Source organism: Capra hircus, chromosome 19 (genome assembly GCF_001704415.2).
Source record: "Capra hircus breed San Clemente chromosome 19, ASM170441v1, whole genome shotgun sequence".
In the NCBI taxonomy this organism is placed as follows: Eukaryota; Metazoa; Chordata; class Mammalia; order Artiodactyla; family Bovidae; genus Capra; species Capra hircus.
In genome coordinates this window covers 27,241,735-27,258,834 of record NC_030826.1, presented here as the reverse complement: position 1 = coordinate 27,258,834, position 17,100 = coordinate 27,241,735, and the positions used below count along the sequence as shown (strand labels likewise).

The 17,100-nt window shown below is 51.5% G+C and overlaps 1 protein-coding gene across 1 annotated transcript in view; it reads right to left on the bottom strand.

Annotated features, from left to right (window-relative positions):
• The window catches only part of DNAH2 (dynein axonemal heavy chain 2), a 102,743-nt gene continuing 86,201 nt past the window's right edge, over positions 559 to 17,100 (bottom strand). Inside the window, exons 63-85 of the mRNA XM_018064595.1 lie at positions 15,795 to 15,959; positions 14,785 to 14,910; positions 14,499 to 14,647; positions 14,359 to 14,425; positions 14,064 to 14,214; positions 13,679 to 13,827; positions 13,361 to 13,494; positions 13,058 to 13,202; positions 12,781 to 12,980; positions 11,202 to 11,328; positions 9,660 to 9,846; positions 9,313 to 9,461; positions 9,007 to 9,190; positions 8,585 to 8,775; positions 3,442 to 3,633; positions 3,102 to 3,286; positions 2,688 to 2,916; positions 2,459 to 2,610; positions 2,217 to 2,331; positions 1,559 to 1,735; positions 1,379 to 1,453; positions 1,044 to 1,194; positions 559 to 911 (exon numbers count right to left, since the gene is read on the bottom strand). Coding sequence (XP_017920084.1) covers positions 757 to 911; positions 1,044 to 1,194; positions 1,379 to 1,453; positions 1,559 to 1,735; positions 2,217 to 2,331; positions 2,459 to 2,610; positions 2,688 to 2,916; positions 3,102 to 3,286; positions 3,442 to 3,633; positions 8,585 to 8,775; positions 9,007 to 9,190; positions 9,313 to 9,461; positions 9,660 to 9,846; positions 11,202 to 11,328; positions 12,781 to 12,980; positions 13,058 to 13,202; positions 13,361 to 13,494; positions 13,679 to 13,827; positions 14,064 to 14,214; positions 14,359 to 14,425; positions 14,499 to 14,647; positions 14,785 to 14,910; positions 15,795 to 15,959 — 3,555 coding nt within the window. The 3' untranslated portion in view covers positions 559 to 756. The remainder of the gene's footprint in view (positions 912 to 1,043; positions 1,195 to 1,378; positions 1,454 to 1,558; positions 1,736 to 2,216; positions 2,332 to 2,458; positions 2,611 to 2,687; positions 2,917 to 3,101; positions 3,287 to 3,441; positions 3,634 to 8,584; positions 8,776 to 9,006; positions 9,191 to 9,312; positions 9,462 to 9,659; positions 9,847 to 11,201; positions 11,329 to 12,780; positions 12,981 to 13,057; positions 13,203 to 13,360; positions 13,495 to 13,678; positions 13,828 to 14,063; positions 14,215 to 14,358; positions 14,426 to 14,498; positions 14,648 to 14,784; positions 14,911 to 15,794; positions 15,960 to 17,100) is intronic.

Here is a 17,100-nt window from a genome sequence, read left to right as displayed (position 1 = left end):
CAGGTCGGGGCTGGGGGGGCCGCTCCGCCCCGTGGCGCAGTTGGATTTTCCAACACAAACACCGCCCCCCCACCCCCCGCGCCCCAGCCCCGCCCCTTCTCATGGTCCCGCCCCTTCTCGCGCCGGGAGTCCCTTTCCCGGGCTCCGCCCCGCTTTCTGCCGGCCCCGCTCGCCTCTACACAGGTGCCGAATATGATGCCGAATGCGGGGTGCAGGGTTCAAGATGCAAGGTAGGGGTCCAGCACGGATCCCTGCCTGACAAACCCCTATTCCATTCGGATCACGCGCCCTTCCAAAGTAAGCCCCGCCCCACCCGCTCGAGTCCTGCCCAGAGATTTAGCCACACCTTCTTTAGGCCCCACTGCCCTGCCCATTCGCCGAGGCCACGCCTCCTCTCCCTCTCCAGACCTCCCACTTCCCTTGCTGCTTTCCCTATCCGGCGGCAGCCCACAGGAGCGTTCATCCTTTGTAGGCCCTGGGCTTCCTCCCGACTACCCCGCCTCCCCCCAAACCCCAGCCATCCCATTGAGAGACTTGGGGCTTGTGGTCGGGGGTGTTTTACTGAGCTGAGCTCCGATAAAATTCTTTACGATCAACACGACTAGGTATTACCAGGGCCTCATCACGTGACAAATTCAACCGAGGTAAAGGCCCGAGTGAAGCCTAGTCTCTGTCCGAGGTACATTATCAGCCTTGGCTCCTGAAGTCCTCGACCCTCACCACCCGCCCCCCAAACGAAAAGAAGAGGAGGCCCTCTCAGTTATCCAGGCTCATGAGTAGAGCAGTGCCCCTCTTGATCCAGTGATCAGAGGTCATGGTCCCAGAGCGGAGGTCGATGCCAATAACGAAGGATGCGCGGTCTGAGCTGCCTGCCCGGTTGGGATAGTAATAGCAGGGACAGGAGTACATGCCTGCAGGAAAGGAGAGGAGAATGAGTCAGACCCTGGAGCCACTGGGAAAGCAAGGCAGGAGCAGGTGGGAGGGGAGGGGTGGAGCAGAGGCTGGGTTAGGATGCAAACTAGGGAGGGGGCAAACTGTCCCACCCTTGGCACTCTTCTTGCGGCTCTCAGTAGGCCGGAAGTGGATGGTGGGCATGAGGCAGACAAGCTGCATGGGCTCTGCCTCCACCAAGCAGGAGTTCTTCCGGTCCCAGCCGGCACCCTCCAGGTATAGACCCCGAACCCAGACACCGTCCTGGAGAGACATGGGGACAGGTTGGGGGTAAATACAGACCCTCAGTTGCCAATGCCCCCACCCCTGTCCTCCCACCTCTTTCCTCCCCTCCCTCTCAACCAGTCGTTTCCCACCTTTGCTCCCAGCCCCTCCTCCTCCACCAGACTCCCCTCTGCTCAGAGCCCTAAGAACATGTGGCACCCACCTTGGGTGGATACACTAGGTTGCTGTCGTCCACAGTGGAAACAATAAACTCCCAAGAGAGGCTGTCCACTGAAATCTGGAGATTGAAGGTGAGAATAAGGGAGGATCCTCCCACACATACAGAGGAGAGCAAATACATATCATCAGTATCCATTCCCATCACACTGTCCATGTGGCTCACATTGTTTTGGCGAGCTGACGACTGCAGCACGGCAGTGAGGAAGCCAGTGGGAAAGGTGAAGCCAGACAGCCAGAAGATCACAGGAGGCCGTGCCCGGCTGGCCCACATCTCAAACTGCTCCACACGCATGGCCAAGTCCCGGGTCCATGAAGCCAATGGCTTCTGTGAGGGGTAGGCCTGGAGCAGGAGGTAGTGTGTGTTTATTCATTCACTTATTCATGCATTCAAATTCTTACTGAGAGCACTTGAAGCAGATAGAAGAATATATGGTGTCAGCCCCTGTTCCCCAAACCATAGTTCGGCAAAGCTCTCCAAAAGCCAATTTCCAGGAAAGAAGCATAAAATGACAACTGTTAACAATAGCACCAGCAATGCTAACCAGTTACCATTAATGAAGCACCTTTTAAGGTGCACAGTACCAGGAATCCTTGAAACATCCTTGGAGAAACTTAGAAACTTGCCCTGGGTAAGTTGCTATGTTAATAACTTTGCAAAGTCAGTCAGTGAAGGGCAGAGTCAGATTTTAACCTTGAACCTGTCTGACTCCAAAGCCCAGGCTCACTGCTTTCTGCTATAGGCTTCCCTAGGACCAGGAGGCTGTGGGTCCAGGAGTAAAAGGAGAGTTCATTGTTGGAGAAGGATCAACAGATAATCTTACCTTTCCCCAGAGCGGAGGGACATGGGCATCAAAAATGCAATTGAAAATCTCTTCCAGGCTGGTAGACATGACGATGAGGCCCTGGATGCCTTTTTCTAGGTCTGTCAGTGAGAAGCTGGATGGGGAAAGGTGGAGGGTTATGGATGGGATGGGCCTGGGAGAGCCATCCTAGGCAGGCCGTGAAGGCCTTTCCTCTTGCCCCCTCCCTGCGTTCCACAGAGCCCCGCCTCCCCCCATCTCACAGGATGGTCTCCATCAGCTTGTTGTATCTCTGAATCTCCTGCAAAAGGACCACATTGAGTGGGGAGGGGTCCATAGCCAGTAGTTTTCGGGTCCCCTCATAGTCGATCATTTCCGGGATCTTCTGTTTCACATCGGCAGCCAACTCAAGGACCTGCCGAGGCAGGAGCGTTGAGTGTAGACCTCTCTTCCGCCTTGCTTTCCCTCCCCCAGGTGACTGTCTGTCCTTACCTTCTCCTCCCGACTCTGGCCTCCGGCCCTGGTGGGTGTAATCTGGGGTTGCAGGGAAAGCAGAGTCTCAAAGAGAGTGCGTGCCTCTGTGATCTGGGAGGCCACGTCGGCATTGGGGTGCTGGCCAAAAGCCTCTGGGGGGTCCATGCCAGGCAACATGCTGATGTACTCTTTGTACGAGGCCAGGCTCCCATCCTTGGGGATAAAATAGGTCTCCAACACTGACAACCTGGGGAGTCAGTGCAGAATTATCACTGTACTGTGGGGACTTGGGGCTCCCATGCCAGGCCAAGGCCCTATCCATCCAACTCTCTGCTCTTACTTTGCCCCCCAAGTCAATCTCCCATTCACTCCTCAAACACTGCCCCTACCCCCAATCCTGCCACCTGGCACCCCATTCAGTGCCCCCCTCACCGGTAGGAGGGGGTCGAGAGAGCCTGGTCACAGAAATAGTCATTGATGTAGGTGGTCAGCAGGCGCCGATCCCAGTCATCTGTGACGTGTCCACCATAATTGACCCCGGAGATGAGGTACTTGAGTGCATCCCAGGGCGTCTCCTCATACTCGTCCAGGTAGAGGCTCAGCAAGTTCTCTGACACCTGTGCGTGGCCCCAGCCCACACCCCCAGCCCCACACACAGTTATGGCAGGAATTCTTCCAGGGGCTTCCAGTCAGTGATGATTCCTGCAGGGCAGCCTTGGGGCAGAAAGTGTAAGGAGGGAGGGTGGGGTGAGGGACCCTGGTCAGCACAAACCTCAAAGTCAGAGTCATTGAAGCCGTAGATGATGTTCCAGCCAAGCTGCAGGAACTTTTTGCGTTCAAGTAACACAGAGTGGAAGAAGCACAGTGCGAACAGCAGCTTCTTATACTTGGTGGGTTTGGAGCAGCGGGAAAACTGTGGCTCTGTCATCAGTTGGTAAAGACGGGTCATGTTGGCCTTTAGGCCCTGGGGACAAGGAAGTACAGAGATGGGATGACATGCGTCTTGCATGGCCCCAACACTAGCATCACCGTGTTCAGTTGTGAAGGTTGCTCACTGCATAAGGGCACTCACTGGCTGAAGAAATGAGTGAAGGTTGAAATCCAGCCCTTGAGCTGCATGCCAAGACATGCACTCATCCACAGGGCTTGCTGTCCTCCTCTTCACACGCAGGCGCTGTATGGACTCACGGCAGCCCTGCCTTCTCGTCTCCACCCCCCCTCCTTGATCCCCCTCAACTGTGATGTTCTCAGTGGTGGGTAGGCCAACTCAATTTGTTAGTGCCAAAAAATATGAACAAAAACACAAACATGGGAACTTCCTTCGTGGTCCATTGGTTGAGAATCTGTCTTGCAATGCAGGGGATGTGGGTGTGATCCCAGTGAGGGAACTAAGATCCCACATGCTGCCAAGCAACTAAGCCCTTGCAGCGCAACTACTGAATCCACATGCCACAATGTAAGATCTTGTGTGACACAACTAAGACCTGACGTGGCAGAATTAATAAGAAATGTACATAATTTTGTGCAAAGGGTTAGTATATAGTGGCATATCATTAAACAGGAATGAGCTATATGCTTGGATTTATCAGGCTTCATGAGCAGGCTGGGGTTTGGCTAAGTCTTACAAATAGGAAGGATGTAACGAGGCTGAGAGGAGGGCCTTGGCTGCCCAGAGATGGGAAGAACTGGAGGAATAAAGGCACGAAGGGAAGATAAAGTGAGAAGAGGATCTAACTGAAATCAAGTGAAGCACTCAGATAGGGTAAGAAGGACCGTGAGTAGATGGCGATACAGTAAGAAGGGCAGTTTGAGCCGACTGGACTCGATACACCAGGAACCCTGGAGCCATTTCTGTCTTGAATAGGACAGTGATACATTGAAACAGTGTTCTAAGGAGATTCATCTTGATGGACAAAAGGGAGCAGAGAGAAAACAGACGTAAGAACATTGGTTAGACCGAGAACAAAATGAAAATCTGATTTTTAAAACTATCATTTATAATGTCATCAAGTCATGTAAAGCACCAAGGAATAAATCTAATATAAATGTATATATTTTTAGAAACTTTACAAAATTTTATTAAAAGAAAGAATAAATGGAGAGACCTACTATACTCATTGACTGAGAAGCTCAATATGCTAAAGATGTTGATTTCCCCCAAATTGATCAATAGGACTTTTTTGGTGAAACTTGACAAGCTAATTCCAAAATTTATGTTAGAGAATAAAAGATCAGGAATAGCCTAGAGAAGAATAAGGTAGCAGGATTTGCCTTTCCCAGCCATCAAGAATTATTATAGAGCTAGAGAGTAATTAATACAGTATATATTGACCCCAGGATAAACAACTTGATCAATGAACAGCATAAAGGGCCTAGAAACCCATCTGTATATGTATATGATAACTGCAACACTTAACAAAATTGGAACACATAATACATTTAGATTAAAATAGTGTATCAATTTATTGAAATCAGCAACCGTGTTGCAGTTATATAAGAGAACACCCTGATTCTTAGGAGTGAGTCCTTTCCACTGAAATACACTACAGTATGTGGCAGTAAAGGGCCAGGATATACAATTTACTCTCAAATGTTTCAGAAGTATGAATGGAGAGAGAGAAAAACAGAGATCAAATGATAAAGCAAGTGGGACAAAATGTTAACTACAGATGGATTTGGGTAACGTATAGGGGGTTCTCTGTACTATTATTCTTACAACTTTTCTGTAAACTTAAAGTTATTTTCAAAAAAATTTTTTAAAATGTTGGCCTCTTTGTCAGCTTCTAAAAGGAATTCAGTTGCACCAAGCACACCTGAATGTCCTTTCTCAGAAGGTTTGGTGAATTGCAGGAAGGTTCTGCATCACCAGCAGGCAGCCCTTCATGGACAGCTCTCCCGGGCTGACCTCCAACAGGACTCTCTCCCCTGGTGACCCACCCACTGCAAAGCCATCCTGTCTGGTTCCTCTTTCCTCATGGAATTTGCTCCCATTCATTGTCTCCATGCTTACTGCTTATTAAACCGACCTAAATAGCACCTACCTCAGGGCCAACACACCTCTACCCATCACAGAGGGTGCGGTTCAGCCAACAGAGGGCCCTCTGGCTACAAGGCACATGCCTCTCTTAGAGAGGCAATAAGAAAGGCTCTTAACAAATTAAAAAAGAAGGGTTGCATCTCTTTGACAATTCATATCTGAACTGTTTGACATTTTTTTAACAGGAAGACAGACTACTTCTGTTGACAGAAGTAAATAAAGGTAAATAAAAATCAACTTTAAACACAGATTTTTAAAAATTAGTGGTGCCATTAACAACATGGAACAACAGACTGGTTCCAAATTGGGAAAGGAGTACATCAAGGCTGTATATTGTCACCCTGCTTATTTAACTTATATGCAGAGTACATCATGCGAAATGCCAGGCTCGATGAAGCACAAGCTGGAATCAAGATTGCTGGAAGAAATATCAATAACCTCAGATACGCAGATGACACCACCCTTATGGCAGAAAGCGAAGGAAAAAAAACTAAAGAGCCTCTTGATGAAAGTGAAAGAGGAGAGTGAAAAAGTTGGCTTAAAACTCAACATGCAGAAAACTAAGATCATGACATCTAGTCCCATCACTTCATGGCAAATAGATGGGGAAACAATGGAAACAGTGAGAGATTTTATTTTGGAGGCTCCAAAATCACTGCAGATGGTGATTGCAGCCATTAAATTAAAAGATGCTTGCTCCTTGGAAGAAAAGCTATGACAAACCTAGACGGTATATTAAAAAGCAGAGACATTACTTTGTCTACAAAGGTCCATCTAATCAAGGCTATGGTTTTTCCAGTAGTCATGTATGGATGTGAGTTGGACTATAAAGGAAGCTGAGCACTGAAGAACTGATGCTTTTGAACTGTGGTGTTGGAGAAGACTCTTGAGAGTCCCTTGGACTACAAGGAGATCCAACCAGTCCATCCTAAAGGAGATCAGTCCTGGGTGTTCATTGGTAGGACTGATGTTGAAGCTGAAGAAACTCCAATACTTTGGATACCTGATGCGAAGAACCAATTCACTGGAAAAGACCCTGATGCTGGGAAAGATTGAGGGCAGGAGGATAGGGGATGACAGAGGATGAGATGGTTGGATGGCATCACTGACACAATGGACATGAGTCTGAGTAGGTTCCAGGAGTTGGTGATGGACAGGGAAGGCTGGCGTGGTGCAGTCCATGGGGTCACAAAGAGTCAGACATGACTGAGCAACTGAACTGACTGATTAACAAAAATCGGCCAAGGAGATAATCTGCGTGTAGGAGCTGAAGACTTGTTTTGAGAGCTAGTAATTTATGGTGCTGGAGTGCCAAAAAATACTTTGTAACCAGATGTAATTCATACTTGGCACTGAATTCAGTAATGGAGCCAGAGAAGGGGATTGGGGTTGAAATCAGGAAGAGGACAGTTTCTCCATCAACTTGTGAAGGGAGGAAATGTAGAATGAGGACAGGACAGGAGGAGAAAGAAACACAGAAGTAATCGATGATGTTGCAAAAAAAACAGAAGGGGGACCAGGAGTGTGTCAGGGAAACTGGGGGGACAGTCAACTGTGCCAGCTTCCCCAAGGTGGCCAAAGAAGGATTTAATGATGAAAGACATCCGCATGCCTGTACATCTGATCAGTTCTCGTTTATTGAGCACCTACTACAAACAGGTCCCTACTTTAGTCACAGGATGAGCAAAATGGTGAGGGAGATGAAAAAGACATGGTCTCTGCCCTCTTGAGCTTACAGTCTAGAAGAGAAGTCATGTATTAACCAGAATCATACTAATAGGTGTAAAGTTCTTGTAGCGGAAGGTCGGAGGGAACAGTGAAGAGGATTCCTGAGAAAGTGCTGGTGGGACTGAGACCTGAACAGGCAAAGAAGCGGGTGGGGAGGAAAATAGGGAGGACAGTGTATGAAAAAGCAGCAGGCTGGAGAACACAGTCTGTCGAGGAAGAATAGCGAAACAATTTTAAAAGTTGATGGTGTAAGGGGAAAGTTGCGACAGACAAAGCAGGAGAGGTGCTCGCAGCGGCACACAGGCCATGTGAACAGGGTTGTGAACTTGATTAAAGGCAACAAGAAGCTACTAAAATAGTTTGGTGCTGCTAAGTCGCTTCAGTCGTATCCAACTCTGTGCAGCCCCATAGACGGCAGGCCACCAGGCTCCTCCGTCCCTGGGATTCTCCAGGCAAGAACACTGGAGTGGGTTGCCATTTCCTTCTCCAATGCATGAAAGTGAAATGTGAAAGTGAAGACGCTCAGTCCAACTCTTAGCTACCCCGTGGACTGCAGCCTACCAGGCTCCTCTGTCCATGGGATTTTCCAGGCAAGAGTACTGAAGTGGGGTGCCACTGCCTTCTCCAAAAATAGTTTAAGCAGAGGTAAATGGGCAGGATGTAGTGACATGATCAGATTCTAAAAGATTGGTTTGATTGCATTCCAAGGTGACCTCGTAGTACTGGAGATGAAAATTTCAGTAGAGCTGGAGGGAAGGAGAAAGGCCAGGAAGTGACAGTAGGGAGAGAACGTAAGGAAGTGTCCGGAGGAGGAAGGGGCTGACAGATCCACACACTAGTTATATACTCTTCCTTTGCCTCAGTTTCCTACCTGTAAAATGGGGCTGATAGTACTTACCTGATAGGCGTGTATGTTAAATGAATTAATAAATGTAAGCATTTAGAACAATGCCTGGCATGTAATAACACTCAAAAAAAGTTAGCTATTACTACTATGTTCTAGGAGTTTGGCATGCAGAGGTGGAATTTCTTAGAGGACAGAAGAATCAAACAAGCAGCCTTGCAGCTAAGGTTACAGCCTCTCTCTGAGGCCAGGAGGACAGGCAGGCCCACTAGCGTGGGCACTGCAGCTGCCTACACTTGCCCATACCTTTGGTGGCTCTGTGGTCATCTTGATGCTGGCCTGCAAGATGGAGATGGGGAAGTCTGGGTGGGGGCTGGAGCTGAGCCAGAGGCGGAAGGAAGGGTGCGGATCCTCCACCTGCAGCTGCTCCACCAGTTTATCCAAGTTCGGCATCCAGGACAGAGACAGGTGGCAGTTGGCGAGGAAGACCCAATGTCCTGGAAGGAGGTGCTGGTGTGGTGGGAACCACTCCCCATGCCCCCTCTGTCCCCCCACTGTTCCTCTGGTTGAGGGGCTAGTTTAGGGGGAGGGTCCAAGTGCTCAGGTGCCAACCCCCAAGGCCTTCTGGAGGAGCAGGAGCTGCAGTGACAGCAGGGTGACAGGTGGGAGCTGGTGGACAGTTGGGCCAGGGCCATGGTTGGGGGCAGAAGAACTGGGTAGACACTGACCCTGAATCACACCCTCTCGGAGGAGCCGAGCTGCGATGGGGGCCTGGCCCTGGCCCAGAGACAGGGCATGGAAGCGCTGGGCCATGCCTGTATGCTCAGCCAGCTGGAGCAAGGCACTGGTGGGGTCCACGCCGGGGGACAGGATGAACACCAGTGGGGTCCGTGGGGCCGAGTCCTCCATCACCTGCCAGCAGCACAGGGTGTCACCTTAAGCAGAAGGCCAGGTGAGGTCTCGGGAAAGACCGAGGAAGCGCGGGCGGCAGACTGGGACAGAGAAGCAGGTGGGAAGGCGAAAGAGCCACTGACCAACTTCATGTTTAGCACAGGCGGCTCAACGAAGCGGGAGCCAAGGTTGGAGACGATGAAAGAGGTTACACAGAAGGCCACACGGTCCTGGCGCAGGGAGCGAACAATCAGCATTCGTTGCATTTCGTTGCAGGCGTTTTCCCACTCACCTGGGGACAAGATTAAGGGTGGGGTTAGAGAGCCCAGACGAGCAGGGAATCTGAACAAAGAGGCGCCTGCAGGGACGCTGGGCCAGGGGGCAGATGCGCTGAGGGAACTCGGGAGAGACACGGGAGGAATTAGAGCAAAGAGCAGGTGTGCAGCTGAAGGAGGGAAAAGAAAGGAGAGGGAGGCCTGGCGCCAGGCACCTGGCAGCATGGCCTTCTCGGGGGTGGCGCTGGTGTACCACAGGTTCCAGTCCCGAGGATACTGCTCAAAGGAGCTCATGAGCCCATGGAAGTTGGTCAGTTTGTCCAGCTCTGTGATGTTATCCCAGTAGGCGTCTGCGAGCCAGGTGGTACAAGGGTTATCCATTTGGCCCTCACGATCCAAGACCTGGGGCGGGGGGACGAGAGAGGAGAAAAGCATTGACCAGACTCTCCCAAAAGAAGAGTTTTTTTTTTTCAAGGTGAAAAAGCCAAGATGAGTATTTCATGAAACAAAATGAAGACATGAATGCAGGAATCTGAGATGGATTGGAATCCACCTTTATTGGGGAAATAAATGGAAGGAAAGGGGGACCCTGTGTCCCTGAGCCACCATGTGGGTGGAGGCACAGTCCAAAGTTAGGAAGCAGGCGCCCTCTGGTGGTTTCCTGGCAATACTGCCTTCTACCTGAATGATGGCAGTTGCAGCTGCACCCTTAAGAGAAGCACAACCTGTTTACTGTCACTTATTAATTTAACAAATATTTATTGTTCACCAACTATGTTTTATGGAGAAGGCAATGGCAACCCACTCCAGTACTCTTGCCCGGAAAATCCCATGGACGGAGGAGCCTGGCAGGCTGCAGTCCATGGGGTCGCTAAGAGTTGGGCATGACTGAGCGAATTCACTTTCACTTTTCACTTTCATGCATTGGAGAAGGAAATGGCAACCCACTCCAGTGTTCTTGCCTGGAGAATCCCAGGGACGGAGGAGCCTGGTGGGCTGCCGTCTATGGGGTCGCACAGAGTTGGACACGACTGAAGCGACTTAGCAGCAGCTATGTTTTAAGCACTCGAGACACACCACTGAACAGAACAAATACCTCTGCCCTTGAGGAGCTTATTTTCCCCCATGGGATGGCAGATAATGAACCAAAAACACAGCAAATAATTATCTAGTAGGTTAAAGATGGCAGTGCCATTGAAAAAGAGAACAAGTTGAGGAAGATTAAAGGAGACTGGAAGTGCTTAAGGGTAGCTGGAAATATTAAGACAGTCAAGGAAATCTCAGTGAGGTGAGATCTGAATCAAGCCTTAAAGGAGGAGAGGGAGGGGCACAGTGTACACCTGGGGGAAAAATTTTCTGGCAGAAGGAACAGCTGGTGTGGAGGCCCTGGGGTGGGACATGCCTGCTACAGTGAGAAGCCTGTGCAGCTGGAGTGGGGAGGAGGCAAAGAGGCTGAGGGTGTTTGGAAAGGAGAGAGTGTAACAGTGACCACAGAATTCAGGACGGCGAAGGAGTGGCCTGAGAAACAGTGAAAGAGTGGCCGGGTCATGCCAATCAGTGGGCCACAGGGAAGGGGCTCAAAGCCCCACCTGTAATGCAGGCAAGCCACTCCCCACGGCCCCTGCGAGCTTGTCATACACCTGCTCCTGCCAGCTTTCCTCCGCTCACTTGCTGGATCCTGGGCTTACCCTCTGCATCAGGGGTCCACTCCCGACCTTGTCCACCCCACACTCAGATATACTCTCTACCCAACTCACCACACCCCCGCGTAGAAAGAAGTTGTATTCATCCATGTTGAGTTTCCCAGAAGTCTCCAGGATTTTGGCACACATCTGAAAACTGAATAGCAGCTTGTGGCGCTCGAAAAGCGTGCGGCAGGTGTACCTGGGAGGGGACAGGAGGTGGGGGTATGGGAGGCAGGATACTCAGCATCGAGGCTTCCTGAGTGTAGCCCCGACAATCACAGAGCCCTGCCTATAGGGAGGACCTTCATCAGTCTCTAATCCAAGCCTCCTGTAAACAGCCTAGCCTTCAGGGCTCTAGAGAGAGGATGTGATTCTCCCAGAATTTCCTCAACACTGACTGGACCCCGGCTATGTGCCAGGTACACTGCCAGGTCCTGAAGACACAAAGGTGAATGAATACAGTCTCTGTCCTGCTGTCCTGGAGGAAGTCAGGCAGAGTGGGGAGGACAAGTGAGAGACCATATGAGAGGACACGGGAGGTTACTGTGTGACAAGATGAATCCTATACAAGAGTGGCAGCACTCCCCTGCCTGGAGCAGAGCCAGAAGTGCAGCAGAGTTACTGTGATGTGGCAGAGAGGAGAGGGGAGGATGCCAGGGAGAGCTCAGATACAGGCCAAGGAGGCGGTGGTGGTGAGAAAACCATGGTATGCAGGGCATCAGCGATGCTCAGGGTCCAGTGTAAGGAGGGGGAAGGTGAGGCTGGGGGGCAGGTGGTAGCCAAGGTATGGAGGACTTTATGGTTATTGGACACAAAGCAACCACCACAGAATGGAAGCCGGGGCTGGGGTGGCATGGCCAGATTCGTGTTTGAAGGGCTCTCGTTGCTGACGGCAGGACAGATTGGAGAGGGACAGAGCTGGAGGCAGAAGGACCTGTTGGGAACCCGTGGGGGAACTCAGAAAGAAATATCACGGCGGCCTCAACCGAAGTGAGTCATGGCAGTGGAGAGACCTGGGTGGGATGGGGGAACAGTGTGCAGGAAGAATCATGAGCAAAACCTATGGACTGATCTGAGAGGTGAGGGACAGTGAAGAGCCAGGAGTCTCTCCCAGTTCGGGTGCTTGGGAGGTGGCTGTTGGTGCCACTCAGGGGTGCAGCCCCTGAAGAAAGAGGAGAGACAAAGAGTTGGACGTGAAACAGGTTGACCTTGAGGGGTCTGTGGGATGTCCAGGCAAGGGGGTCAGGAACCTCACTACTCAAAGCAGAAGCCACAGACCAGGGGCAGCAGCTTCACTTAGGAGCTTGTTAGAAATGCAGGCTCCCAGGTCCCAGCCCAGACCTACTGAGTCGGAGTCTATATTAATCTGCGTCGTGGACACGTTAACCTTTGGAGAAGTGCTGGCACAGGGGTAGGTCCTCCACACAAGGCTAATGCTCAAGGGAAACACTGGGGCTGGGACTGGTCAGCCCATGGGTGATGGTCAGCCAGAGGGTGGACACTGTCCAGGGGAGATGTATGGTGAGAAGAGCAGGGGACCAGGGGCGGTGGCAGGGGCAGCTCCAAAGCACAAGTAACCAGAGGGGTTGGTGGGCACAGAGCCACTGGGCCTCACACCGGATGCGCGCGGGGCGCGGTGAGGCGCCCAGACCTGTAGACAGCGTAGGTGTGGTACTCGTTCAGGTAGTCGATGCGGTCCTCCAGCTTGTTGCTGCGATGGCTCTTGTCGATGCTGAGGATAAAGAGGCTGATGTAGGCGTCCAGGGAGAACTGGTACATCGGGTCGATGCGGCCCATATCGTTGAGCACGAAGAACAGCACAGAGGCCCTCTGAGCGCACGGGCGGTAAGCCTGTGGAGGGGGCGGAGTCAGGGGCGGAGGGGCGGGGGCTCGGAGAGGGGGCGGGGCCGGAGGTCGCTGTGGTTCACCTCTCGGGCCAGGTCGATGTTGATCTCCGTGGTTTCGCTGGTCTCCAGCTGTTCCGTCACCTCGGTGGCGGTTATCTTGGAGGTCCGCAGGGTATTCACCAGCTGCACGTCGTCTAGCAGGGAGCCCGTGGCCTCGTTCAGCAGCCTGGAGAAAAGCCAAGAGGTGCGTGGATAAACGGGCTTCAGCGGGTGCTGCGGCTGGCCGGGAGCAAGGGAGGGGCGACCCCTCATCAGCCCCCCGGGACTGTAGTCAAGCCTGCGAGCAGACCCGCGGGCTGTGGGCTGGGGGAGGCAGGGTCTCACCGAAGGATCTCGTCCTCCAGCTCCTTGAGCTTCCTCTTGCCAGCGGCGATATTGATAACCAACGAGTCCTTCTGCTCCTCCAGCTCCGGCCGCTCCTTCCGGACAACAATGCCCAGCAGCTGGGCCTCCAGGCCCTGAGATGGCCAGGACCCGTGGTGAGAACCTCACTCTGGTGACCTTTACCCTTTACATCCCTTTACACCTCTCAAGCCCCACATCCCCAGCTGCCCAACACAATCTCAGCCTTTTATCAGTCCTGGCCGACTCTACAGCCCTCTGGATTCACCCTGGTTCAGTCTAGGCTCCGTCGCCACCCACCTGTTCTTTGACAGCGAAGTTGACAATAGTGGTCTTGGCTGAGGTCTCTGGGCTGTAGTGGGGGTTGGAGAGCTTGGTGGTGATGTAGAAACGGAAGTTGGGATTGTATTCCACCTCCTTATCTCCTATGCGCATCAGCAACCGACCACCTGCACTGACAAGAGGGTCAAGGGCAGGGACTCCACATGACCCAAGTGTGGGCTGACCCATTGCTCCCCAACTGGAATCCAGTAGCAGGGACTCAGCCTGCCTACGGCCCCAACCCAGGTGTGTTTGAATACAGGGACAGGGTAGTAGGAGACACAGCCAAAGACCCAGTGCTTTCCTGCCATGGGTCCGACCTCGCTGGTCTCAGCCCAACCCCACCATAAGCCTGGATCCTGACCAATTCGAGCTACAGATTTGTTGAGCACAGGGTTGAGTGTGGGATCCAGATATTCCTGCACGTTCTGGAGCAGAACTGGATATCCAAACTGGATGGCGTTTTCTAGGATTCGGAGGTAATCGTTCATCTGCAGGTCGATGATCTGTAGGCCCTGGAAAGCAAGGAAAACTATGGAAGAAATGCTGAGGGATACAAGATCAGTAATAGCCAAAGGGTAGGACCTCAGAAAGAATCACGCTTGGGAAGAGAATCTAAGGGGACAAATCAGCCCTCCCCCATCCCCAGCCCTGATTACCTGACTTCCTTCCATGTTCTTGATCCATTTCAGGGCCTGGGCCTGCGGATCAATCATCAGTGCCCACCTGAAGGAGGAAGCGTGAGTCAGAAGATAGGCTCAGCCTTCACTCGGCCCTGTGCTCCCAGCAGCATCCTCACCTGTTGCCACGGGTGACAATGATGCCGTTCTCAGTGGAGAAGGCATCCGAGGGCAGCCCTTGAATGTTCCAGTCCCGAACTTTGGTAGGATTGGACAGGAAGTTGTCGAACGTGAAGCGGGGTGAGCAAGGAACCTGCAGCCCTGAAATCTGGGTGGAAGGAGCCCGGAGCTTCAGCCTGGGTATCAGAGCCCAGGACCTCTGCCCCTTCCAACATCTCTGTTATTCCCAGAGGCTGTGATCTTAGAGCCCAGGAACTCATGCATCACACCTGAGCCCTGCCTTACCTTCCTGATCCAGATTTGGTTGACAATCTCATCCCGATAGTTGGTCAGGAAGGGCCCCATATAGGACAGGAAGGCAGCTGCCAGGAGACAGTCTCCCACCAGGTAGCCCAGATCCTCCTCCAGGCCCTGGAGGACAGCAGGGGAGGTAGGTGTAGGTCTTCCTGGGCCCGTACTGGAGGCACATGGACAGGTCTGAAGGCACTCTCCCCTCTGGACATTATCCAGATCAGAGCGAGTCTTTCCCTCTCCTAAATCCTTGTGCCCCAAGAACTCAACCCTACTCTCATGACTTTTGAGTTCCCCATGTTTTATTTTTTTCATATTTTGGCTGTGCCATGTGACTTGCAGTATCTCAGTTCAGTGACAGCGCCGAACCCTAACCATCTGACCATGAGGGGACTCCATTGGGTTCCCCAATCTTAACAGCAATGTTTTTTTCTTCTCTCTTTTTTTGGTTGTGCCACATGGCTTGTGGGATCTTAGATCCCAGGCCCTCGGCAGTGAGAGCATGTAGTCTTAATCACTGGACCACCTGGGAATTCAGCAGTGTTAGTCACTTGTGATGCCTGGAGAATCCCAGGGATGGGGGAGCCTGGTGGGCTGCCGTCTGTGGGGTCGCACAGAGTCGGACACGACTGAAGCGACTTAGCAGCAGCAGCAGCAGTCACTTGTGATAAGGCCTAACCCTCTTGTGAAGCCAGGAGCTCACTGAGATCAGAGATGAGATGCCCCAGGTTGGCTTCAGTCAGGCCAGTGGGCTCTATCGGGGTCCTCGTGAGTGTTTTCCAGCCGCACCTACACAAGGAGGCAGATCCCTCCTGGCACAAAAGCCTCTCCTCCTACTATTCTCACCAAATGGGAGAGGAAGAAAGCCCACTCCCCATTCTTGGGTGTCCCTACACCCAAGCATTGCCATCATTTCCCCTCCTGTCCCTCCACCTAAATGGGCAAGGAGCTGGTGGCAGTGGTGGGCAACAGCGAGGAGAGCCAGGGGGCTCAGCAGGCCTCACCTTTACTGTCTCCTCCCATCGGGCCTTCTCTCCAGCCAGCCCGGACACCAGCATCCCAGCACGCTCCAGCTTTATCTCCATCTCCTCGGACCTCTTGCGAAGCTCCTCCTTCTGTGCCAGCTTCTCATCATACTGTTTCTTCAGCATCTCCAGTTTCTCAGCCACCTGAGAGGGATCAGAGTATAGGAATCTAACACAGGCTGGAGGCCAGATGATTCTGGCTTCGGATTACCGGATTACCCATCTGCCATGTTGTGGCTCTATGACCTCTGCGAAAAATGATCTCTTGGAGCCTCAGTTTCCTCTGGTACAAAAAATTAACACCTACCCTGCAGGGTTGTTGTGAAGGAAAAAATAAGGTCAAATATATGTGATCAGGTGAGTTTTCTTTCCTGAGTCTCTACCACTCCACCACTCCTTCCTTGAGCCTGGAAACTACTTGGTCATGAACTCAAGGCTGAGGGAGAGACGGGCCTCTCTTAGCACAAGGATAAACCACACAGGATGTTCTGACAAGAGAGGACCAGATAGCACAAAAATAACTGCCATTTCATGTTGTTGAGAGAGTGACTCCTGAGTTCTCATCACAAGGAAATTTTCGTTTTTTCCCAACTATTGAGGTTGACTTCCAGTAACTTGGGAATGAGATAAGTAGCTCTCCAAGAATTATTATTATTATTATTTTTGCCTGTGCCAGGAGGCATGTAAAGTCTTAGTTCCCCAACTGGGAACTGAACCCATGGCCCTGCAGTGGAAGCGTGGAGCCCTAATTATTGGACCAGAGAATTCCCTCCAGGGAACATTTTTTAAAGCAAAGTGGAGATTCAAAATGTCACCCTTGAGTGACTTGAGCATCTAAAGAAAGAAGGTGTCACTCAGGGATCAGATGGGCCACTCAGAGGCTAGGGGCCCACAGGAAAAGGGTGCTCTGGCCCTCACACACATGTGCTGGGTTATCTGGTAGGCTCTACTGCGTGACACTTGTCATCAGGCTCACACAAGCACCTCCATGCACCGAGCAACACTCTGATTATAATTTGGCTTCCTGTGGAGACTGGGCTCTGGGGAGGCAGCCAACCTGTGTGATAGACCTATATTTCATTATTTATTTTGCATGTTTTCACTGTTTTGATTTTCTACACAAGAAATATATGCACAGGGTTAAAAACCTAAATAATAAAATAAAAGAGGTTATAAGGAAAAGCAACGGTCCTCTAGCCCACTTTGCTACTTAGTTCCATTCTTCAATAGCAAATTATTTTTTAACCATGTCTCTTTTTATTTCTTCAAGTAATTACCTCCCTAT